This window comes from Caloenas nicobarica, chromosome 15 (assembly GCF_036013445.1).
Source record: "Caloenas nicobarica isolate bCalNic1 chromosome 15, bCalNic1.hap1, whole genome shotgun sequence".
Lineage (NCBI taxonomy): Eukaryota > Metazoa > Chordata > Aves > Columbiformes > Columbidae > Caloenas > Caloenas nicobarica.
The window spans coordinates 15,851,649-15,877,709 of record NC_088259.1 but is presented as its reverse complement, the minus strand read 5'-3'; the positions used below and the strand labels follow the sequence as shown (position 1 = coordinate 15,877,709).

The following is a 26,061-nucleotide window of genomic DNA, read 5'->3' as shown; positions in this document are numbered from 1 at the left end:
TGCGCGCTGCGCGACCGGAACCGCCGCGGTGCCAGCCGGAAGTGGAAGTGACGCGCTGTGTGGCGTCGTCCCTCACAGGCATGGCGGGTAGCGCGGAGGCGGCGCGGCTGAGCGCGGAGATCGGTCAGCGGGAGCGGGAGCTGCGCGGCCTACGCGAGCGCTTGGCCGCCCTCCTGGCGGGGGGACCCGCGGGGGACGCCGCGCTCACAGAGGAGGGAACTTCTGGCTTTCCCGGCGAGCTGCCCCCTCTGCCCGCCCAGGCCTCGCTGAGCCCCGCCGACATCCTGCGGTACAGCCGGCAGCTGGTGCTGCCCGAGCTGGGCGTGCGGGGGCAGCTGCTCCTGGCCCGCTGCTCCGTGCTCGTGGTGGGCTGCGGCGGGCTGGGCTGCCCCCTGGCCCAGTACCTGGCCGCGGCCGGCATCGGCCGCCTGGGCCTGGTGGATCACGACGTGGTGGAGACGAGCAACCTGCACCGGCAGGTGCTGCACGGGGAGGCCCGCCGGGGGCTCCCCAAAGCCGTGTCTGCCGCAGCAGCCCTGCGGCTGCTGAACTCCACAGTGCAGTACGTGCCCTACTGTGGTGCCCTGAGCCCGCGCACCGCCCTGGAGCTGGTGCGGCAGTACGACATCATCGCCGACTGCTCCGACAACGTGCCCACCAGGTACTTGGTGAACGACGCCTGTGTTCTGGCTGGGAAGCCCCTGGTGTCTGGCAGCGCCCTGCGGCTGGAGGGGCAGCTGGTGGTGTACAACTACCAGGGGGGGCCCTGCTACAGGTGTCTGTTCCCCAAGCCGCCCCCACCAGAGACTGTGACTAACTGTGCGGATGGGGGAGTGTTGGGTGTTGTGCCAGGCATCATGGGGTGCATCCAGGCCTTGGAAGTGCTGAAGATTGCCTCGGGAATGGGTTCCTCCTTCAATCAGTTCATGCTAATGTTTGATGCCCTCGAAGGGAGATTTCGCAATATCAAGTTAAGACCAAAGAAACCAGACTGTGCTGTTTGTGGTGACAGTCCATCTGTCACCTGCCTTCAAGATTATGAGGCGTTTTGTGGTTCGTCTGCAACAGACAAGTGCAGGACTTTACATCTGCTGTCCAGTAAAGACAGAGTATCTGTAGAGGAATACAAAAAACTGTTGGATGAGCAAGTTCCTCATGTATTGTTAGATGTTCGTCCACGGGTAGAAGTGGATATCTGTCGCCTGGCACATGCTGTCCACATTCCTTTGAGTAAATTAGAAGATAAAGATGAAGAATATCTGGAATATTTAGAAAAAAGAATTTGTGAAGAAAAGCAGAGAACTCATGGCCAAACATCTTTTCCTGTATATGTTGTTTGCAAATTAGGAAATGATTCTCAGAAGGCTGTAAGAATTTTGCAGGAGTTACCTGTCAAAGAATTTGGTTCTGTGTTAGCTAAGGATATTAAAGGGGGGCTCATGGCTTGGGCCAGTAAAATTGACCCAACATTTCCTCAGTATTAGAAATTTAAATGGTAAAAAAAATGGAAATTTTCATAGTAAATTCCATAGGGTTTCATCTTCTCTGTGTAATGACTGTGTCGTGTGCCTAAAACAGGAGATAGAAATACAATGTTGCTTTTTTTAATGGTAGGTTTTTTTCCCCCAAATAATTATGTATTTTTCAAAATGTCTGATTATTTTTATAAAAAATGTGAAATTATCCATGGAAATCTAAAGAAATGTGTTTCTTGATTATTATTTAATAGTGAAAACTTGGGATAACTACTTAATTGTGCATGCGATGATTGACAGTGACTCCTAATTAGTAATTATAACCTGGAGAATGACAAAGCACAGCAGTCAGTTGTTATTGCTCATGTTCCTCACTGCCTAACAAATTGAAAGGGTGCACACAGTGATTATAAAATGTAACTAACTGTTCATCTCTAGCTGGTCAGTAGCGCTATTAAGCCTGTCATATGGAATTGCCAAGACTATGCTGACAAGGCTGTTTTGGTTGACACCTTGTAGTTCTCTGTATTTATGAAAGAGAAGTGCTCACTGCAAATAACAGCACCTGCAGCAAGGATGTTCTGTTGAGAACTTCAAGAGCCATCCATCCTCATTTCTTGGCTGGCAAAAAACTTTATGTACATTTACATAGTGACTTGCATAGAAAACCTGACGTTAAATGTTAATAAGGCATAAGTTTGAGCTCTGAAAGTTTGTAAAACACAGAAAGTGTTTTTGTGAGGTCTTAGAGAATTTCAGAGATTGAGAGATGAGGAGGTGAGAGAGAAAAAAAACAGATGTGTGTCCTCCCTTCCAGAGTACAAAGACGTATTTCATAAGCATGTTCCCAGTTGTACTGCGTTATTTTGTTAACTGGCATGAAGAGCTACACACATCTGAAAAGTTCTTGTAGACAAACTGAATGAAAAGGAAGAGAAATAAATAGCTTCTCAACAGAAAGCTGCCTGAGTCCTCATCACTTAAGCATAGTAATTATCTTCTTATTAATTAAGGTATGGATTTCCTTTACTTTCTGAGGAGAAAAAACCACTTGTCATGACTAATCTTTGCATTATACAAAGGCAAAAAGAATAGTATCATTATAATTAGTAGTCAAAAAGGCATATTTTAATAAAATAAATTTGAGAACATCCACACCGCCTACTTTATTATAACATGCCACGGGTTTTAGCAATAATAATCTTCGTCTCTTGTGAAGGAAACAGTTACGTGAATTTATAAATACAGAGTTGTATCTCTCACAATTGAGAAGACAAGGAAAATGTTGAAAACCATGACTTAAAATAAGTGTGAGTGTTTCGTGGTATGTAGTGAAAGCATTGTCAGTCAAGACCTTCTAAGCTGCGTTGTGGAGGTTTGGTTCAGTCGGAACATCTGGCTTCTGGTGGGATTCAGCTTTTGGGAATTAGAAACCAGAGGGACTTGTTTGAAATGCCTGACCTATGTGTTCATGTTTCTTTCTGTAATGTGGTGTCAAGAAGAGGCTGAAGCATGAAAGGGAACAGTAGCAATAATCCTCTAATATCCGATTTTCCAATGCTAAGCAACGGATGGTATATCGTAAATCCACCTGACCTGAAGAAGTGATTCCTTTTCAGTCATTCAAAGAATCCTATGAACGTGGGGAAAAGGGACAGACTTTTTGATTCTAAATCTGACTGCTACTTCCAGTGGATAGAAATCGCGTGTAAAGTCTTTTCCCTTGTTATAACATTTTAGCAGCAGATGTACACGAACTCTGTGAAAGAAAAAGGAGGTGATGTTAAAGCCTGTGGTGTTTGGTGGAACGTTTTTTCTAGCAAATTTATAACTGCATTTCTTGTAGCACATTTCGAAGCAGGAAACCAGGGTGTGAGTCTGCTCTGTATAGATGACGACACATCAGGGATCTGGAGAACTCTATGGAAAAACAGTGACAAGGATGAGTGAAAGAGGACCCAAACCATAAAATTATATCAGAACTGGCAAAACCAGTAAATGCATCAAGTCAGGCTGGTGAGAGACAAACATCCAAGGATCTTTATTTTAAAATGGCTTTTTAGAAAGACAACTCTTGTCAATCTGCAGGGACTAAGGTCCAAATTTCTTGAAGGAGTACAGCATCTGAAATGCATCTGTTATTTTTGTGTAAAGAGAGTTCTATGCAAAACTAATTGGACCATGCTATATAGAGAAGGTTATTCTGGAAAGACCTAGTGGTTCAGTTCTGATCTCGAAAGTATGCAAAATGTAGGTTTCTTTGGAAAAATAAAATCTTCCCTGACTTAGCAATTCTCAGAAATACAGAAATATCTGCCATACATCTTAGATAAAGATCGGGTCCATAGTGCTTGACAAAATTTCATTCTTTACAGGATGGAAATTTTTTTTTATTTTTTTTTTTTTCCTTTGGCTTTCTAAAGTGATGCACAAGTTTTCCTGTAAATACAGTCCTCATGCAGTGCTGGGCTCTTTGGAGATAGGCTGATAAATCAAGGGTCACAGGATCATAACTGAGCCAAACCTGTTCTTATTATTGGAAACTTATCTTTTGTTTTGACTTGTTTTAATTCTTGAACTCTACAAAGCGTGTTCTGGTTTCTCTGTTCACCAGGAAGTATAATAGCAGAACTCTACTTAGACACTCGAAGAGAAGCAATAAAACTGTATCATTTTGTATTGCTGCCAAAGTACTGTCTAAATATTGGTACGTGTTGACATTGTAAATGAAGACAAGCTGCTTTATTCAAGGAGCCTGTAGTGTAGTTGGTCTCCAATGTGTTACCAGAGAAGATAAGGTCAGTCAGCAGGGTGTATTTTTCTCTTTGTCCTTCGCTTTGATGTCATGAGGTTGCTTTTTGCTTGTTTTGTTATGTTCTCTTTTAAATGGCTTACTAGAATTTGGCACAGGAACTAAACAGGGAACAGCGTCCTGTTAGAGATCTGGGAAATAGAAAGTGACTGCAGCGTTTATTCTGAATTGCTGCATTTTAATGTCTCCCACATGTGGGTCTGTGGTGTAGCCTTGCAGTTCAGACGCAGAGTTAAGTATCTGAACTTGTTCTGTTCTGGAGATGGTTATTATTTTAAGGCAAAGCAAATCAAGCCGCTATAGCTTTCAGGTGAGTCTGAAAGGTGTCTACATACCAGGCACTAATGTGCCTTAATAGGCTAAAATCCTCCTTATTATGATGGCAAGAGTCCCTCATATCTCAGGACTCCAATAAACAAAAACAAACCAACAATTAATGGAGCTATTTGTAGACAAATGGATAAGGGTTATGTCCAAAACTAGTTCTCAAAGGTCATATACCAGAATTTTAGGTATGTGAGCATCTTTATTAATATCCTATTTGTAAGCATAATTTCTGATAAAAAATTAACTGTTCAAAACTATGCACTAGATGCTTAAAATAGTGCGAGCACAAGTTTGTCTTTTTTAAAAAATATGGAAGCTCTATGCTGTCGTTTGTAAAGCTACATCAGGAAGAAAAATGTTAAGGACATTTGCTAGGTGGCACTGCAAGTTAATAAACCAAATCATTCTCTAGGTTTTAAGATTCAATTCAGCCTCAGCAAGAGCTGAGGTTCACTTGTAAAAATGCGTTGTTGTACAGATCTTTTGAAAAAAAGACCAGGGATATAAAATAAAATGGAGCAGGGCAATTGAACAGTACATGCAATATTCTGATTAAATGGAAATTATCTTTCTAGGGCAAGTTTGCAAACCATTGTTTGTTTTAGAGACTTAACCTGAGGGTATTTCCAAATGCTATTTTGAAACACTTGTGCAGCCAAAATGGATAATTGTACAGAAAAGGACTGTTGGAGACACTGGCACAAAGTTAAATGCAGATCTTAAATCTACCAAGATTCACTGCAGAGTCATTGCTAGTGCTTTCCTGATATTACTAAAAAGTGTTACAGATTTTCTTACCTGGTTGGGGCAGGGGTTTTTTTAAAAGTCAGGGATATTTCGTTTTTGTCTTTCTGGTTTTATAAAATGGAACAAATTGGACTTTGGAAAACAAGAACTGAACTTGGGGACTTGATGTATCAAAACAATCCCATAGAAGCGTCTGTGTCCAGAGCTCAGGCTCATGCCTGTGGTAATGAAACTGGGTTGTGAACCGTAGCATCCCACATAGTACCGTGGAGACATTTGATGCCTGTCGTCAGTATTTAAAAGATAAATCCGACGTGTTCAGTGCAAATGTCATGAATGGAGCTTCTAGCAGCAAGCTGAAGTTTTACAGATGACAAGAGCAGCAAAGGGTTATCCTCTCCTGGCTGGCGAAAGAAATGTGGGGTAACAGAAGTGCTAAAACAAAGGGATGAAAATAAGCATATCCGTTTGTTTAAAGCTTCCATAGTTATAAGCATATTTTAACTCAGGATTTATTAAAATAGATTTGAAAGTTTTTCGAGTCTTTAGCTTAATGTATGGGATTAAGTTTGTATTCCTTTAATGCTGCAATTAAACAGCTGCATTTTGCTCGCAGTGGAGAGTCTGGCAGGCCTCTTGGTTCATGGGTATAAATCAAAAGCAGAGGTCTTGTGAAGTCATGGCACCTGCATCTCTTTGAATATTTGTGATTTTCATTGAAATCCAGGTGCTGGTCAGAATATTGAAATGAAAAGATGGTGTATTTGTTATTTCCTGCCGTAGAGTATCACAATATTACATATGAAATGGCTTAAATCATGTCCTGGGTAATTAGGTGAATTGTTCCTGAAACTGCGTCATTCTGTCACTGGAGATTAGACTTGCTTGTCACTCTGTGTTTTAGAGAAGGTTGAGTCATTACAGTGTTAGCATGAACTTTCTTGGTGTCACTTGATTTATACGTGTCTGACTTAGTGGCCCTGTGTTTGAAGCAGAATTTAAAAACCTGAGAGGGAGGAGCAGTGGGTGCTCTGATGTTCTGGTAGAGCCGCCAGCTGGGTCCAGGCGCTGTGTACTCGGGCCAGGGTGGTGTTGCTCAGCTGGCGGTCTATAAAATTGTAGTGGCCTCTACGATACCAGAGGATGATCTTTATAGTGATTGAGGAAAAAAATGCACATATTCCAGTGCATTTGAACAAAATGCAGCAATGCTGGGCGAGAAAGGTGGAGCTGAGTCATCCTGTAGTGGTATAAGAAGCTTGATAAATACAAACTGTGCTGCTTTGTTTCATTACAGGACTTCAGCCAGAAATAACTGAGGAGTTTTGAAATGGCAGAGTTGAATAAAAAGCAGTTATGTCACTAAAGGGGGCAGCTGGGAGAAGAAGAAAAGAGCAAAGGCAGCAATAACTACAGCTGAAGGCTCGCTAGAGTTCCTCAGAGGTCGTACCAGTCCGTTGAATTTCTGGTGGGCATGATGTGGTCATGCTTTTCCTCCTACAGTAAGACTAGGAGACACGTAAAATATTGATATGTATTCGGTTAGCAAAATTCGGAGCACAGTTAGCAAACACTAATGCAAACCACAGGAAAACATATACACACTGGTTTGTGGCATTAACCTTCTGTGGTTTATGTTGGTTAAATATGCCAGCCCCACTGCTTACCTTACACTGCAGCTTCCAAATCTTTCTGGGGAAGATAAATACAGCACAGGGAAAAAAGCAATATGTAATTAGAGCCCATGGTTAGGAAGGAGACAGAAAGATTTGCCAGAGCTTTCTCCTCAAATAACTCGGAGTTGTCCAAAGGAGAATAATTTAATGAATAAGGCAAAAGACCGAGAAGAAATCCTGAGTTTCTGCTAAGTTTTGCCTGGACTCCTTCTGGGCAAGTCACTTTTCCCCCAGTCCCTGCTGTGTGTGCGTTGTGCTTATTCTTACTCTACTGACTAGATCCCAAGGAAGCAATTTAATAAGCATGTTGTTCTAGAACAGCTCTAAGAACTAAAATTCATGGGTTATGTGACTTGGACAAAGCAGTGGGATATTGTATCTGCGATGCTGGAAGCAGGGACAAATGCTTGGTCACTCACAGTGCAAATACGTTATGGTCTTTATTATACAGTCAGAGCCTTGAGCCATAGAGCTGCATGCTCTTCATCTTTTCCATATAGCAGCAGAAAAGCAACTGGTATGCTCTGGTCTCGACAGCAGGAAAGGAAAATGTATTCTGTTTGCCTGTTCTCTAGTCTGTTATCATTTAATGGGTTAATTTAATCTTGTCTTCACAATATCTTTCATATGATTGATTCAGCTGATTGTCAAAGCCAACTGAAGTATATCTATGTGATGGTGCCGCTCTGACCTGTTCTTTTTATTGTGAAGTACTTGCAATTCTAATATTTCATGCTCATGACACAAATTGTAGCTAGAAACAAAAAATAACTTCCATCCAAATGATATCTGTCATATGAATCTTATCAGAAAAGCAAAGTGATATGAATTCTGTCTAGTCCTGTTGCAGTACAAGCTTTCCAGCCAGAAAAGAAGCTATTTCTATTCTGCATTGGGGTTACTTATAGTATCTATTGAAAGCTAGAATCAGGCTCCAGCTGTAGCCAGAACCAAGAGCGGATTAGGTAGGAGAATCCCGGCTGTACCACAATGCGCTTGGATTCAGCCGTGGTCCTTCCCTCGCTGGGACCCTGGTGTGCGCGTTGGCTGTAGGTGTTGCAGACCTGGCCCTTCACCATCACTCACTGAAGGAAGAAACCAGCAGCTGGATGTTCTTGGGGCTTCTCCATGCCCGTGGCAGGAGGCCCTTCTGTGCAAATAAGCTGTAGTTTTGTTCGCAAGGTGTTCATGCTGTTGCTAGGAGACCAAATCTCTGCTTGCGAAGTAAGGTTATTTCCAAATTTAAAATGGCTCCTTATATATTTGGCTGGGAAATGAAGTCTCTTATACAAATGGGGATTCACCTGCTCTTGAATAGTGAAAGGAGGTTCTTATTTTGCGAAATAGATTTATAAATTCACAATATAAGGGTTTGAAACTCTTAAAAATATGTGTAAACTCATTTTTATGTATATATACACACATGTTTATATGTACATATATGTATGTGTATGCTCAGAGCACAGGTGACATCCTGTGTGATAGAACCATAAGTGTTGGGTAGAATTTATAGAAATCATTTCCAGGACATGGATATTGTCCATTCAAATATCTTTTTGAAACTCCGTTCTCAGTTTCTATTTTACTACTGTAGTAGTGGGAGGTAACAGGTGTTATAATGGCTGGAACTCATTAAAGCACTCTAGGTGCCTTTTCAATTTATTAAAACTGAATTTGTGTTGTTATGTCTTTCTGTTTTTCCTGCCTTTCAGATGAGAGCACCGTGTTCTTCAACACGTGTTCTCATGACATTGACAGACTTTCGCTTGGCTGGGCACCAGACTCTGTCTTTCAGCTCTCGGTGTGATTCAGGGTGGTTGTAATGCCTCCAGGGGCCAGCTGGGAAGATGAGACAGCTGTACTGTCATTACTTACAGTGCTGGAAAGTTGTTCTTACTTGTTGTGGTTGCACCCTACGTGTTCTTTTTGTCTACCTGTTTAATCTTCTTTACCTGTTTTTTTCTCTCTCCAGGGAGCTCTGAGGATGCAGAAATAGAAAGGGTGACAAAGCCACTTAAGTCTTAAGGAATTCTGCTGATGTAAATTCAGAAGAGTAGAGTGGTCTGTTCCCAACTAATGGACAGTGTGTTAAACGTGCGTGCATCCCCACTGCTAAATGGACTGTCACAGAAGTTTATCATGGTAGTGTTTCATCTGAGATGTAAGAAGCTACAGCACTGTCCCTTCCTTAAGACTTCTAGTGCACTTCTGGAAATTAGACTTTTTTTTTCCTAAACCCCAAACAACAGGAAAGCAAATATTCCCTGTTTGCCTGTTGTTTAATTTAGAAACTGAACCTCACAAGGTCATTTGTCTTTGGGTGGCAAATTGGTGATTAGGGCCTTGGTGCCATCTTGTTAGTTTACAAGAAGAACGCGAGTCTTCCTTTTCCTACAGGCAAGGTTTGTTTCACGTTACCTGTAGAACATCTCCAGCTGGCTGCTCTCCCACCAGCAGCATTTCTCTCCCTCCTCTCAGGATGAGCTTACATTACAGCTCCCCTGGTTCTGTTCTCTCCACCATCCGTGCGTCACTCTAAATTAGTGTTGCCGCCGTCCCTCTTGTTGGAAACTGCTCTTTTCTGGCCCTTTCTTCTGCAGATGTTGGTGTTCATTTGTCCCCCAGGGAGCCTTTTCAGGGAGAAAAGTAACCCCAGCAAAGCAGTGGGTCTGTCTCGCCGAGAGAGTCAGTGCCTCTGAGGAACGCGAGGGTTTGCGACTGGCTCTGGGAGAGCAGGACACTGAGTTCAGGTTTAGGTGAGCCTGTGTCGTAATGGAGCGGCACCTTGAGCTACAAATTTACACCCTAGTTACGACATTTGGGGTTTGGGATCCACAAGACTTGGCTTTTACTTGCCACGCAGCCTGTTCTTCTCAACAGTCCCTGCTGCTATTTACAGCTGCTTTCCCAACAAAGAAAGACTTGATTGCCCTTGCTATTAGAGCTTGGCCTATCTGTTGTGTTAAATTTTGTGCTTGTCTACAGATCAGTGCTTAGTGACAGTTCTTCTCTCTTTTGAGCATAACACAGTGATGACTTAGTTTTTTTCCATGAGTAGGTTATAAGTTTAAGAAATCCTCCAACAATGAAAAAGCAGCAATTCCACAGTTTGTGTTAGAAAAGATGCTCAGTATGGGGTTACCTTTTCCTAACTTTTAATATCTAAAAAGATTAGATTCAAGTTCTCCCTGTAGTTAGGGAGAGAAATGGGTCTGTCCTTTGCAGGGTGATTGATGCCAGTTTACCAGAGGTGGCTGGGAAGATGCTGTCAGTCCTGCTGGAGCTGTCAGCTGCGCGATGGTGTCATAGATGTCTCGCTGAGCGGAGTTTCACATGGAACTTTTTAGCAGTGCTGGCATAGGCCCGTAGATGGCAACGTAAGATCCCTCAATCAGGCATGTTCTCCGTTCTGCATTGATGAAAAAGGGGTCTCGTACCCAAACACTGACACGCAGCTTGCATTTACGGTGTTTCTCAGTAATTCTTGACTCTTCTAGCAGCCTGACCAGCACATCCCCTGTGGCTAGTCATGCATTTTGAGTACTAGAACTTTCATAGTTAGAAATGCAATAATATTCAAATACAGCACGTAATGGCAAATTTCGATTTACAGGGAAAACTTTCCCTTGGCTTTTGCATATCGGTAGTCTACAAAAACTTAAATATGCATCATGGTCTCGTGCAAGTGCTAGAAGTACTTCAGCTGTGGGCCAGAGTTACTGCTGTCAGAGCAAGGAGTTAGTGGAAAAATGCATGTACAGGTTTACACAAGTCCCATCAAGAGAAATGTTTTATTAGTGCAGTTTCAGGGCCTATAGAAGGCCGTGTGGTGGGACGAGGACGCCAGCCTTACCTCATGCTGTCGTTGCTGGTGCTTCTTTCCTGTTCCCATCAAATCGCGTTCATTTTCATTCTGTGATTGCCATGTTGAATTTGTGCTGCCTTCACCTAACGAAAAAGATAATTTCACCCACTTACTGTGTGGTGTGATGCTGTGCAGTCTAACTTTCCTCACTTAGGTTGTTCTGAGAAACATTCCTTTCCAAAATTGAAGACACCTGCAATTCCACAGTGTTGGATCTGATTTGCCTGAGGATAGTATTGCTTTGAATTCCCAAAGTGTGCTTCTATTTATGAATGAAACTGAGTTGTCTTTTTTTTGGTTGACCTGGGATCTATCACTATAAAAGTTATGGATATCACTTAGCTTCTTTGTGACACGAGGTGCCTTACTGATAAAAATGAACAGCATTACTTCGATTTGCCATTTAGGAATTCTGTGTCAAAACTTTATTTCTATATATAATTAACTACAGAAACTTATCCTAGGCCATACAAATTTGTTCCTATGGTAGGCACAATTTAAATTATATTGTTATCTTTAACAGAAGGAGGAACATGATGATGCTTGCTGACCACTTGCATGACTGAGAGCTGTAAAATCAGCTGTCTAGTTTTTGAAACAAATGGCCTTGTTCTTTTAAAAAATTCTAATCTGCAGCTGATGGCTAGGAAGGACTTGCATTCCAGGTCAGTCACTTGAGCAGGCTAATTATTGTAGTTTACAGCCCTGTTTTTCTGGACCCACGATGAATGTAAGACTAAAATTATGACCATAATTAAGAACTGCAGTCGTTAAAAAGGGTACCTGGTGGAGGGGAAACTGAAACGGTAGCTTGACAGCACTACATGTGTTTGTGTGCCCTGGCTGACACTGGTGTGGCACAAGGCTGTCCAACTCATGCCACAAGGGCTACAGGGATAACAAATTAATATTTATAAAGTGTAGAAAATGTGCTTTCATTACCCTAATTGGCCTGCTGTGTTTCCAGTTATGGCAGAACTTTATTTCTGTTCAAGTGACATTTGCTTCTGGATTAGTTCCCACAGGCAAAGAGAAACTAAAACCCCGCTGGACAGGGCAGAAATACCTCCTGATATTATGATCCTGTAGTTTCTTCACCATGCTTTTCGCAGCGCTAATAGCATTTGTAATACCTTTAGTGATGTCTAGGAAGTGTTTCAGAACATATGAAATGCTGGAAAATGACAAAAAAACCCCAAAAAACCACAAACACCACCACAATGAGCAAAAAGGGAGAAAGGTCAAGTTTTATTGTTAATTAATAGGCCAAACTCTGAACATGTTCAGTTTGGCGGGACAGGCAAAATTCTCTTTATTCGTGGTGTAGAAATTTATCTTTATTTATGGTGTATGATTTTACATAGCGACTGACAGCTACCAAAGAAGGAATCCTGCCCCAAGGACTTACACTCTAATGTTACAAGACAAGACAGAACGTGCCCAGAGCTGGACTGATGCAGTGAAATACAAGTTTTGGATCTGAACTGGTCTTCACTTTCCTGGTTTTTGTACATCATTACTACGTTAGCAACACTGAGAGCATTAGTAATGCTGACATGGGATTGTTAAAATGCCACAGAGGAGATCGTAAATGAGTGAGTGGGTAAATCTAGCGTCAAGCATTTTTTGTTTTTACAATAGAGCTTTTGAAGTGCATTTTTGTTGACAGGGGTGACATTCATCCGCTGTCATGAACTCTAGTTTCATGCCTTCAGTTCTGTCTGGTTTCTGTACGTTGCACTCTTCGTGCCTATGGGATACTACAGTTCCACCATCTCAGAGGGGATTGTGCTTGGAATTTTTTTTTTTCCGTATTTTTGGTACCCATATCGTCTTTTGGATAAACAGATGCTAAATTCACTGTCAAATCTTGCATAAGGAGCCAACAGAACTATTAACACAGAAAAAAAGTGGCCCATATACTATTGTAGCAATGACTGATAGAGATGAAAATGGTGAGTAATGAATGTGAAAATGGTGAAACTCTGACACTGAGGCCAGAGGCAGCTGGTCAGGTCAGGGGTTAATGTCACTGACTCATGTGTGAGCAGGGATTGATGTCACAGTCTTCAAAGTCACATTTGTCACTTTTTTGTTTAATTTCTGGTTAAATGCAGTCAATTAAATCTAGGTAGGTTTAGGATTACCCGGTCCAGTTTTCAGCCTGTTGCAAACCAAGAAAGTAATGTGAAATTTTGTAGCTTTGTGATGAGAAGTATCTGTTCTTTTCCTCTTCTTTTAACTTACTGGTCTTTTTTCTTATCTAAGCAAAAACCACTCAGTAATTGTATGGAACAGAGCTATTTTACAATCAGGCATGAACTGCCAAGAACTGCTATATTTGCATTGTCTTTTTGTTTCATACTGACCCTGACCAAGAAGAAGCTGAGCTCTGTGGATCCAGATTCTTTATGCTGTTTCATATTCCTTGGTCCCCACATACAGTGAATGAGATGTGGAAAGGACCAAATACTGCGGAGTTAGTGCTGGTAGATATTGGTGGTGCTGTGCAATTAATCTATCCTAACACTGGCCTTTTAATGTGACAGCTGACTTGCAGATCTAGTTCATTCTATGCTCCCTCTATTAAAAAATAAAACCCAGAGAAGACACGGATCTCCCAGTGGTGATCCAGATCTTTTGACGAGGCTGCCCCTTCAGGCACTTCGCTAAGTGCCTAAAATGGATTTTTACTCTGAGTCTCACCCTGTAGCCTAAAGGACTGTTTGAGTGGAAAGCTTTTGCCCACAGAGATTCCTATGAAACTCTGGTTTTGGTTACAGAGTTTAGTTATAGCAGTAGGAATGAGAACCTTCAACAGCAAGAATTTTTGCTTTTGCATCATCCTGCATACCCAGTTAGACTCTACCCACGTGAGTCATGAACGTGTAGAGCATGCCAGTTTTCCTTCCCAGACGTGCATCTGATGATGTGCAAACCCATGATTCAGTTCTGCATGATTTTCTTAAATTGTTTAATTGGACATTGCTAAAGACTCTGACTATGGGAATCTGGAGTATTGAATTACAGTGGAAAAAAATACAAAGGGACGAATTGAGACAATTCCTATATATTCCTTACCAAGAATTTCCCTAAGAGCTTGAAGTGGAATGAATGTTAGTGTAATACAAATTATTCCAACTCACCTTGCAAATTATGTTCTTTGATGTACAGTTAGAGAATCCTTGTGGCTCTGTCTTCATTTATCAGTGTTGCGCGCACCAAGTGAATTTTGTTGCTTTTCTTATTGTTTTTGAGGAAGGAAGATGGAGCAGGGAAAGATTTTGGAGAAAGAAATTTAATACACCACCTTACCTGGAAATTCTGGTTTTATCAAGGGACTTTTCTCTTTCTCAATCTCCACAGCTCCTTCCTGTTCTTTTCTGAATCTGTTAGATTCTTTGGTTAAATGGTTCAAATATTTTAAAGTTATGTCTCAGTTCACTGTGATTATGGTTCTCGGGACAACAGGCAAGGAAGAGGTTTCCCTATACAAGCCGCTGAATTGGTACCCAGACTTTTCCGTACTGAGATCATTTTCTTTCCTGGGAGATGTTCTCTGCCACAGCCAGGCTGCTTCAGCTCGCCATGCTCATCGCCCAAATGCTCCCTCAGCTGCCACTCACATCTCATACCGACCCCGGGCTGTCAAACATGCCTATAGCACGTGTGATAGTCTTTCTATACCATAAGAAGCACATGAAAATGAAAGGAGAGCCTAACACTTTATTAATCAAAATTAATGCAGCTACTGCTGTTTGGATTCATACTGTACATTTTACTGCAGTATACATAGGATATATAAATAGCAATGCAACCCCATCTCTATTGGAAACATGCACCACTTCAGCTGTGGCAATTCAAACAATTCTTTTGACTTCATAAAAGCACAAGGTGTTTTTATTGGAACTTTCTTGTTGACTGCACATGCTGTTAAATTGCAAAAAAGGAGCGATAGCTGACTTGGTAGCTATCAGCTGTGTCACTGGAAACAGCTTTGGAATCAATCCATAATTTTAATGAATCTGACTGAAATTTAGCTAATATACTGTAAAGAGGCATAATGATCTTAAACCTCCAGCCTTCACAGTAAAAGCTGGAACGCAGCATGTGGGTTTCATACTAATGTTGTGCTCTTAAGACATATAGCTGGATTTATTTAGCGTAAGGACTACAGTATGTATTACCTTCTGTAAGACACAAGCAAGTTTGTTACAGCGCTTCATAGTAAAACATGTTGATATGCTTACAAGTAATGTGTTGCCAAGTACAAAATTACATAGGGGTACATCCTGGCCAGCTTATGTGTTCCTGGCTTAGGCAGAATTTGCAACAGGCGAGATGCTTTCACAGGTTTGCTCAACCAACACCCAGCTCCAGGGTGGTTCGTTTGGTTTGTTATTTTTTTCTGGACAAGGACTTCAGAATCAAGCTAGAATTATAATGTAAAGGCATTGAGAAAATAGATGGATGTTCAACATTTATTAGCTAACACAACATGGAAATAAGCTTAGGTTTTATTTGGTAAGTCTTGATTTCTCTTTGTATTCACTTACAGCTTCTTATTTATGGCTCAGCTTGTCAAACACATTCTTAGATAAGCAACTGTTGCTCACAGGACTAATCTAATTACCAGTTCTTTTTATAATGAATGCTGACACAAAGGTAGAAGGACGTATAGCACTTGTGTTGGAGCCAATGCTACACATGATCAAACAGTTTTGAAATCAAGAGTATTTTGGATGGCAAATGTGCCCCCTTTTTTTTGTCACAATGTTCCTGGTTTTTGTCCTCTAATTAAAGCTGAAGAACAAGAGTGAAAAGCTGGTTACATTTGTAGCTCTGGTACATAATTAATTACCAAAAGTTTAGACTGAATAGTTTAGCACGCTGCCGTAATTCTCCATAGATATATTTACCTATGGCAGGCTGAAGAATGCTAGAGCCCTAATTATTTGTGAAGTGCATTTTAAAAGTTTTAGAATTATTCTTCAAGAACGAGCATACCAGAATACCTTCAAATTGTGTTTTATAGACATTTGAAAAGAAAACCAGTGTGATGTGGGTTTGGCCAAACAGCATAGGCTGAGGAACAATTCTACCTTTTTTGAAAGGACAATGTTTGTGTCCTTGGCCTTAATTTACATCACAAAATGCACATCATGCATTGTGGCATTTCTAGCAACCTGCTCCAGAAATGCCAATGAGCAATAGTATTTCTGAAAATCAGGATAGAGAAGCATTTGTGAATGCAATGGGAACTTCTAAATTTCTCTAGCTCTTAACTGTTAATAAGTGAATTTACTAAAAAAAGAGGGGGGAAAAAAGTGAGACTCTTAAGATCAGCTTTTCTTTGCCTCTAAGCACACATGAAATCAAATGAGTGTATTTAACTTCTTTTTTTCCTTAAAGTCTTAAGTTTTAGTGCTGAGCTGCTATGCAAGCCAGTCTCATTCCCTCTAAAATAAACACGAGATCTGTCATTAATCTCCATAGAAACTTGTGCCAGACCCGAGTGTCTCATTGACCCACGTGCTCCCGCTGACTTCAGCAGGAGAACCCAGACCAAGACACACGTGCAGATAAGGAACACACGCTTGTGTCTGAGGACCTTCATTGCTTTTTCATATGCTGTTTAAAATTTTCTCCCTTACTATGATGTCTGTAATGATGGCAAAGGTATAGTTAATTAAGTCGTAAGTTCCTCATGATTGAGGACAGTAAAGTATAAATCTGCCAGTACTCCTCCCCCCTCCATGACTCAAATGATATTTTCTTTTTCTCATAATTGGCAACTTCCCACGACCATATATTTTCTGCTCCTCTTAAAGAACCAAATGCTGAATGTGAATGGGTTGCCGCAGAGTCAATTTGCCAAGTAATGGTAGGGTGTCCCCTGGAAACAGGCCTCTTTAATTCTGTTTCATATCTGAGGTAAAGTAAAAACATGGAAACAGATGGTAGGGAACGACTGGCATCTCATCATGCATATTTCGTTTGATTTGCAGCTAGTCACCTCTCAATAATAATGTTAAATGCTACAAAACTTAAAGACTTAGTCCCCGGGAATACCGCATTCAATGACATGGGATCAACACTGTAACTTGAATTAAATTTTGAAATTGGTGAGCTATAAGTATTTACATCTTTAGCAAGGTTATCACACGAACAGCTCAGTTCTTTTCTGGTATGTTTAAGGCTGACTTACCAAGAAATACACAGTTGCTGTTGTGAATGACAAATCTTACTTAATGTTATTTTAAGAGCACAATGGGACAAGCATCTGTGGTTATTTCCATTACGCTCGAAGGCATTTTACTGGGAGAGAATTTAGCCATTAATTTTGTTGTATTTACATTATTTATATACAGGAAGAACAAGAAAAATGGCAGCCTGTTTAATGATCATATACATTGTGATTTGGTTGGAAAAATGTGTATTACAAATGGCAAAACAGCCTGCCAAGTACACAATTATATGTTGTTCTTTTTTTTTTTTTTTGTTAGATAACTTTTAATTCCTAAGATCCCACTGTATGATCTCAGTGAAAGATCTGTCCTATACATTATACTGGGAAGGGAAGAAACAGCATCATAACAGGCTTCTTAAACCACATCGGTTCCTGGCTAATAGCTCCTTTTCTTCACTTTAATACGAGGGTTACCTTGGTAAAATGCTTCCAAAGCAAATTAAAAGGTGGAATCTGATACAACAAAACATTACTTGACATCAGGAAAAATAGTAACTTAAATTTCATTCATTGTCCCTAGTCTCAGAAGAGATACTGGGGAATAAAATATCACTCCCTTGTGACGCATTGCTTATCTGAGACTTTGTTTTTAATAAGAACTGTGCTCTCCTGTACATTATTCTTTCCTGTTCTTGCTTTAGCTCGATGTAGGAGCGTGAAAACGTGTGGAAGATGGAGGTGACTGGAAATGCCATGAGGAGGATGCCGCTCAGTATGCTGCTCAGTGCCACCACTTGGCCAGGAATGCTTCTGGGCACCATATCTCCGTAGCCTACCGTGGTCATGGTGATGACAGCCCACCAGTAGCACGCGGGGATGCTGGTGAACTCCTGCGAGTCTGCCATCTCGTTCTCAATGACGTACAGGAGTGGTGCGAACAGCGCGATGGCCACGCAGAGGAAGAGCAGCAGGAGCCCGAACTCCCGGGTGCACCTGCGGGCGGTCAGCCCCAGCGTCTGCAGCCCCAGGGAGTGCCTGGCCAGCCGCATGACGTACAGAATCCTCAAGGCACGGAGAATACGGAGGACCAGACCTACTTTGTCCAGGTAGATGCTCCCGGAGGTGGGCTTTTTATAGCCCACTGAAGTGGTGTCTACTAGCAAAGTGATGTAGTAGGGCAGAATGGCTATTATGTCTATCAGGGTTAACGGTCTGCGCAAAAATGCAAACTTGCTCTTTGCCTGGATGAATCTTAGCAGGAACTCCAGGGAAAACCATGCCACACAGACAGACTCCACAATGAAAATATTGTAGCACATCTGGGAACACTCGCCCTGCAGGAAAGAGGAGGAGTTTGTAATCGGCACTGGATAATAACTATTTTAGTTGGTACGGTGACAGGAAGAGAGGTTTCTGTGTTGGTTTTTTGTAAAACTCAAAATATTAAAGGAATTGAAGCTGTTGCCAAGGGGAAACACATTGGCAAATTGGAACAAGTTACATGCAAAACTTCAAAAAGAACTACTTATTCCACAGAATAGATTGCTCAGTAATTTCAGGCTTTCTAAATAGCAAATACAAAGCTTAACAAGGTAATATACAGTTGTACAGAAGAATGCACACTAACAAAATTTTCTTTGGAGATAAAACTTGATACAATTAATTCTCTTACACGTAATTGAATACAGTAATGTGAGATTTCAAATATTTTTTGCGTTATTCTTCCCCCTCTAAAGACAGCTACAAAATCCTCATTGAAATCCAGATCATCAGACCTTGTACTTGTTCTGCTCTTCCCAGCACATACCATTTTCCATCCTGAAAAGCTAACTTACCTTTTCCTCCTCCTCCCTCAGGTCAGGCATGGTGCTGATGGATAAGTTCACTGCTGTAATAGTTACAAATAAAACAGACAAACAAGCAAACACCTTTCCAGGGAGGCCAGACTGGGGCCTTTCCACCATGTCTTGCAACTTTTTCATGCACAAGCTGATTTTTGTCTCCTCTACTGTTTCACCTGTTGTTTCATTTTCTATGAGGTCATCCTCCCGTTCATTTATTTCTGTAAACTCCTCCATTTTTTGCAGATATCTCCTTTTACAACACCAGTCCAAGTTGTCTTCCTCAATTCCCCAGTAGAGCAGCTCCTCTTGGAAAGACAGCGCACACATCTCCCGCAAGAGCCGAAGTTTCCCAACCCGCAAAAAGGTCAGGATTGTCCTGAATGCTCCTGGATTGCGGTCGAAAAAGAATTCATTACATGTCACATCGTAATCGTCACAGATGTTTAGAATGTCATCAAAATTGTTACAGAATTTTAGTTGTCCCAAACGTGTCAAAGGGAATTCATCAAGCGTGGTCCATGGGAGCAAATACTTAATGCCCCCTACGTTTATAATAATATGATGCTTCCGATCATCAGGGTGAAAGCCTTTCAGGAGATCCTCTTGAGAGTGAATTAGCTTGGCTCTTTGGTAGAAGACTCCCTTAAGGGTTTCTGTTTCTGGAAAGAATGTGTGATTGAAGGAAGTATCCGAAGCACAGCTCAGGGCACTATAGTCATAGTCGGAATTTTCTCCAGGTAGAAGAGTCATCTTGGAAGATAACTTCACATCACTTCGCTACTTCTGCAAGTCCCTTCTGGAACAAAAACCAGATACACAGGGTGAGTGAATGAGGGATTATTTTCAAGTTTGGAACAAACGTAGTGATTGGAGCTCAAAAACATTTATGGCTGATAAAAACAATTGGAAAGAAAACAGCAGTGGCTGAATGTGGTCAGAAGACCTTTCTGGTGAGAATGGGTTTGTCCAGTGGGGTAGAACTGACTCTGTCAAGGGCTCCTCCCTTGTTCAGGAGCTCTGCTTGGCATATTTGTCACACTGAGGGGCTTCTCCTCTCTCAGATGCAGAGGTCTTAGTTCCCAGTGAGGACAGAGGGAAACTGGAAATAATTCCTGCAGGATATTCCTCGTTCAGAATGGAATTATAAAAATTATGACAGTATCACATAAGAACCCAGAATTCAAGTGTGTTTTGTAGAAAAGGAAATTGCATATTTTTATTTAACTATTACACATAAAAATCTTGAGTATTTTAGTACCCGTAAAGTATATAGAAAGAATCAGAAGTCAATTATGTTGTAATTCAGTAAATACACACTTTTAAAAAATAGTATAAGACTAATTTCTAAAAGGCCATATGGAAACAATTTGGGGAAAAAAACCCCACTTATATTGATGATCACATAAAAAGTTTGTATGAGTTTATATACATCTAATGACATGGCAACTCACTTTTTATGGCCTCATTTACAACAGACTGCAACAAAATACATGATTTCTACACAAACACTGGAATATTATTTCAGTTATAACTGACACCCTACATACAGTAATAGGTCTCCGTCCTTCCAGTGGATTGAAGAGTAGCCAAGAGCCACGGTGACTGCCTGCACCTCTGATTATGGGAAACCAAAACATTCTTACGATGACTTTGAAAATCACATTCAAATTCTGTTCACACAACACTAGTGTAAAGTCTGTGGAATGAAGTAACCACAGCGTTTAAATGGCTATAAAAAGCAGGTACTAGAAATGCTAAACTTTTTGCCTCCCTAACTCACCGCGTTTTAGAAGTCGGACTGAAAGTCCGCTCATACAGAGGAGAGTTGTACAGCACTGCTTCTAGATGTTCCATCTGTACAGTCAGCTACAGCTTAATGTGTGGAGCTCCTGAGTTTCATTCAATAAGAGTATTTATTTATTAAGTAGACTGTACAATAAATAGATCTAAATTATGCACAAGTATTCTGGCCTTCTACCTTGAGTTCACAGGAAAGTAACAAATATTACACCTGATTGGCTTCAGTAGCAGTATACAGTTTTGTTCTTTTCCTGGCTGTACTTACCTCCCCTTTGATACGCACCCCAGGGATATATAGCCCTGCTAGGGTGACTTCCTTAAACACAGAACTGTTGTTTTCAGAAGCTGGGGTTTATAAACCACATCAATAGTGTTACATACCTATTATAGAAGAAAAACCCATGAATACACAACAGCAAAATACTTAAAACACACAGCTGCACTTCAGATTAAGAACGATGGGCTTTCGTTGCTGTTTTCAGTAAAATACTAACTTGGTCCTACTCCTACCTTCCCAGAGGGATTACTCTGACCAGAGCAGTTCTTACAAACATGTGGCCCTGGGTGAGCTTTGGATGGAGCAGTATTTCCTGATTCTTCACCTGCAATCTTCTTTACTACAAAAGGAAACCAGTCATTTACTTACCTTCAGGGCATGTGGATAAAGAAAGCCCTACGGGAACATACAAGAATGGACAAGCCATGATTCAGATCTTCCAAGAGCTGTGGTACTATTTTGTGGCCTGAGGTAAGCTTTATCATCTTCCTTCTGTCACAAGTGGGATCTCTATTACTATTGTTAGCGACTTGAGAACAGCTATTTGGCAAGTAACCTGTTCTCCATGCCAAAATCTTAACTGTGTTTAGCTTTCAGTGCCTCATCACTACATACTTGCTTGTACCACTGAGTTGCTCTGCCTTTCCTTCAGAGCTATGACTCTGGAAATCCCCATGGCAGGGGATGGACAATTCTGAAACTCCTCTAGAAGTAACGATGGGCACAAACAGTGACAAAATCCCACAGGCCTGCACTCAAATAAACATCCAATTGATTTTGGTTTGTCTCTTGCCTCAAGAAAGACTGAGCGAAGGCCTGCTAACATGAAAGGGTTTTTGTTGTTGTTTTTTTGGAAAGAACATTAAAATGAAACATAATTGAATGAAAAAGTCACATTCTAGGAAATTCTAGCCAATACTGGGATTATCAGTGGAGCTTCATGACAGATGACGGCAGTCTGCCGTTGCCCACTGGAAATGCTGCAGGACTCAGACAAATGCAGGGGGCTGAGGAGGGTGATAGCTGGTGCAGCCAGTGCCTGCTGGAGCACGTTGAACAGAGGCAGTATGAACAGCTGAACTGGCCATCGCCCTGACATACAGTCCCATCACATGAAGTACTCTTAATGACCTCAGAGCTGGTTTTCTCTTAAAGCATTCCCAAGATACCATCTGTAGAAGTAACGCCACTGGGAGTTCAAGCTGCAGGTTTGATGTGGGAAAACAGGGCTACCTGATGGATGTTTATGATCAGTTCCTTTTCTTAGAGCAACTGTTGTTTTATTTAGAAACAAGTGTTTTCCCCTCTGCCTCAACTGTGTCTAAGGCAGGACTGGCCCGAAGAGAATAAAGATTATGACTGATGTAAGACTATGGATACATGGGAGCTGTTAACTGTCTTCCCTTCTGTAATACCAGATGATGTTGGTTAGCAACAACTTAGCCTCTGAATCTCAGCCAGGAAAAATGAGGAGGCAGCTCATCTCTGTCACTGGTTTGATCTCCCACCGCATCCATTGTTGACACAATGGGAAGAAATGGGGAGAGGGAAATGTAAATGTTCTGTGTGTGTCAGACACACACTGTAACCCTGAGGCATCAACTGTGAAACAACAGAGCAAAGAAAAAAGAATTATTTTCACTTCCAGCTTCTCGACCTGTGCAAGACATTAAATTGTCAAATGAATCCTCTGCGTAACACACTGGATGACTGCAGTTACAAAAGGTGGCTCCTTCTTTTCCATAACCAGAACTGGCGAGCCCACGGATCCCACGTAGGCAGCTATAGTATTTGATGCCGTACGTGCGTTATTTATATGTTCTTTGCCTCAGATACACATAGCATCATATCTAAGGAGGAAGAATAGGAGAAAATAAAGGACAATAGAAAAGATGGCCTGACTTGAAGGGACGGAGGAAGGAGAAAAATAAACCCATGTATTTCTCTGTACGTTTGTTTTCCTTTGGAAGGTGCTTCTACAGAATGATGGTCAGTGCTGCTTTAAGATAGTAGCGATCTAATTAATGGAAGGGTTTTTTTGATGTTGAGCTTAAAAAACAAGCAAACTGTTTTGTTCATGCATTGCAGACTGATGACGTTGGGAGATGGCTGTAGGAAATGTGTTAAGGATTGAAGACAACACACTGGAATGTAAGGTCAGACAAACACATTAGCCTATAGCAACAGTTTTCCAAACAATTAAACAAGTTGAACTTTAAGGATATGCTGGAACAGTAAAATCCTCAAATAAAACTGCTCTGGTTAAGTGAGGCAAATAGTAAAATCCCTCCTCGTCTGAGATAGTATTCTGCCTTTTGAATACTTGGGAGTTAGTGAATCCCAGTTCATCCTTCCAGCTCCCCTGCTCATAATTTATTTTCATCTTGGGCAAATCACTTCTCTCTGAGCATTGTCTCCGATTTTGTTTGTAAGCTTATGGGGTAAGAACTGTCTCTTACTACATTATACAATCCTGATCATTGTTCTGGCTTCTAGAAACGATGGTAATACAGAATAACTGGCCTATACCAAGGGTTCTTGGTGACTCTAAATGGTGTGGTAGGCACATGAAGCAAGATAAAACATCATCTCAAAAATCTGTCTTGTAGAAGATGACATTCTTATCCATTATGTCTGGTGAAGAAATCGAATTAGAAACCTGTACTGCCCTTACGTTCAGCCGAAATTCAGGAAGGGTGCCAGACTGCTAGATAATGGGGAAAGAATTACTAAAGATGCCCTTCTGAGGGAAAGAAACAGAAATCATGAGTAACATACTAAAATTCCACTGCAAGTATCACTTGCCCCCCCTCAATGTCCTCTGCAGTGTTTTGAATTCTGCAGTGCATCTCTGATGTAATCAGAGCTCCTGCAAGGAGTCCTGCTACTGCTCTGTGATGCAGACAATTCAAAGTTGCGCCTGGATGATAACAAGCATGCAATGAAGATGCATAACTGCCCCCTAGACTCTTCTATCAATTCCAGTGCCTGGAACTTCTTTCTGTTGCTTTTTACCATTTGTAAATTAAGGGGTTTTTTTAAAAAAAGTTTCAGGTTTCAGTGCAGGTTGAATAGGAATACAGTGATTTTTTTGGAATGAATTCCAAAAGAAACTGCTTTACAATTTAGTGATCCATCCTCCTTTTTTCTTTCCTTAGTTAAAATAAGCAGTATTTTCAAGCAGTGTCACATTCAGCTATCTTCTGACACATGATTTCTGTGCTGTATCAACACTGCCAGGGTACCCCCCTGAAATACTGTAAGCTATACTCATGCAGCTCTTTACGTAGTAAGAACTGATCTCAAAGTTCAGCTCTGCTTGCAAAGTGAACCTCCAGCCAAATGAAACTGAAATTTATAAAGGTCAATGTATAATATGAAACAAAACTATCCTGAAAAACATATAAACTGAAAATATATGCTCATATCTGTATATTGCCCTCCTTGATCTAAACAGTGTTATGCTTTTTGGCATCTTCTGACAACCTACAAACTGAATTATGATAAATATGTTACTCAGTGTTTGGTTTTATAAAGCTGAGCCTTATTCTGCAGATAATAATCAGCAGTGAAACAACTTTGCAGATAACTTAAATCCCCAGGAGAATGTTCTGAAAAACATTAGAACTAATAACTATAGTTATTATTCTGCTATGAAATATATTTCTGTCAACAAATTTTAATAAGGCACATTCAAAACAATCTCCTAAACATATTTTTAAAAAGTAAAGGATTGGTCATTTATTTGTATAGATGCATATTTTACCACTGAAATGAAAAAATACGTAGTCACGGAAGAGTTATTTTACTTGTGGCCTCATCCCCCCCGCCAAGTCTTTTACAATGAAAAAAAATCTGCCAGAAATACATTATCTATCAATAATAGTTAACCCGATGTATTAGTTGCCAGCGAATAGAAGTCAGCAAATAGATCGATATAAAAGCCATATCCTAATTATTTTTTAAATTAAAGCTATAAAGGACCTTCAGATTAGGCAAGGAGTAAATGTGAAACACAAGCCTCTGTGCTGCCCTGGGCAGCCACCGGACTCGGGGAGAGGGAGAGCCGGGAAGGGGAACACCGAGCATCACAAACCGAGCCCGCTGGATCAGCCTCGCCCGCCGTGAGCCACCTCCGCGACAGGACAGCCGAGCGCCGGGACTCAGCCGCGCCGTCCGCTCCGCCAGCCGAGCGCCTCCCGCCGCCGGCAGCACGGGCAGCCCGGGGCCGCGAACAGATGACGGCACGGGGGGACAGTCCCTCTCTTCCATCCCTGCTGCGGGAGAAAACCTGTTGCTACAACCCGTGCACGGACTCGCACGACCCACCGCCCCCTCCCCGCCATGCGCATCTCTGCCGGGGTGTGAGCGACATCCCAGGGGAACCCCCCCGGGCGGCCCCGGCCGGGCTCTGCCCCCGGGACGCGGCGATGCCCGCGGCTCCCCCGCCGCTGCCGCCTTCCCCGGGCACCCGCCGCCCCGAGCCGCTCCTGGAAGAAAAGTTCCCGGGAAACTTGCCTGCAAGTTGCCCGCGGCGCCGGGCAGCGAGCGCGGCCGCCGGCAGCCCCGTGCCGCGGGGTCGGCGGCGGCGCCGGGCCGTGCTCAGCGCGCTGCGCCGGCGCTGCGCGGGGCGGGGGCGGCCGCATGTGCGGGGCGGGCGGCCGCGGGCGGCGGGGCCCCGGCTCTCCGCATGGGGCGGCCGGCGGCGAGCGGGGAGGAGGCGGGGGCCGCTCCGCACCCCGCGGGAAGCCCGCGGCCCGCCCTGTGCGTGTGCGCGGCCGGCGGCGGAGGCGGGGAGCAGCGGGCTGCGCCCGGCGCCCCGCGCGAAATCGCCGCTCGCCCGCGGGCCCGGGCTGAGCTGCCGCCGGGGGAGGAGCTCCCGGCGCTCCCCTCCGCGATAAATGCTTCTCCCGAGGGGGAATAGCGGGATGGCAGCGGGAGGGCGGCGGGCCGGGCCATGCCGTGCCCGCCCCGACGAGCCGCAGCCCGCGCCCGCTGCGCGCCCGCGGTGCCGGGGGCCGGGGGCCGGGGGGGAGACCGCCGCGCTG

The 26,061-nt window shown here is 42.5% G+C and overlaps 2 protein-coding genes across 3 annotated transcripts; one reads left to right on the top strand and one right to left on the bottom strand.

The window, feature by feature from the left end:
- The first annotated feature begins 66 nt into the window (after window positions 1-66).
- Window positions 67-3,588, top strand: MOCS3 (molybdenum cofactor synthesis 3). Its single transcript, XM_065645724.1, has one exon. It carries the CDS (start codon window positions 81-83, stop codon window positions 1,482-1,484), a length of 1,404 nt encoding a protein of 467 aa, XP_065501796.1. The 5' UTR covers window positions 67-80; the 3' UTR covers window positions 1,485-3,588.
- Window positions 3,589-17,116: 13,528 nt separating this feature from the next.
- On the bottom strand, window positions 17,117-25,271 carry KCNG1 (potassium voltage-gated channel modifier subfamily G member 1). 2 transcript variants are annotated; one of them, XM_065645722.1, is made up of 3 exons: window positions 25,110-25,271; window positions 18,928-19,732; window positions 17,117-18,426 (listed from the first exon to the last, which is right to left on the bottom strand). In XM_065645722.1, the coding sequence occupies exons 2-3, from the start codon at window positions 19,684-19,686 to the stop codon at window positions 17,656-17,658; spliced, it is 1,530 nt and encodes a 509-aa protein (XP_065501794.1). In that variant the 5' UTR covers window positions 19,687-19,732; window positions 25,110-25,271; the 3' UTR covers window positions 17,117-17,655. The 2 variants fall into 2 exon arrangements, with proteins under 2 accessions (XP_065501794.1, XP_065501795.1); XM_065645723.1 differs by lacking the exon at window positions 25,110-25,271 and adding an exon at window positions 21,002-21,025.
- Between the last annotated feature and the right edge of the window lie 790 nt (window positions 25,272-26,061).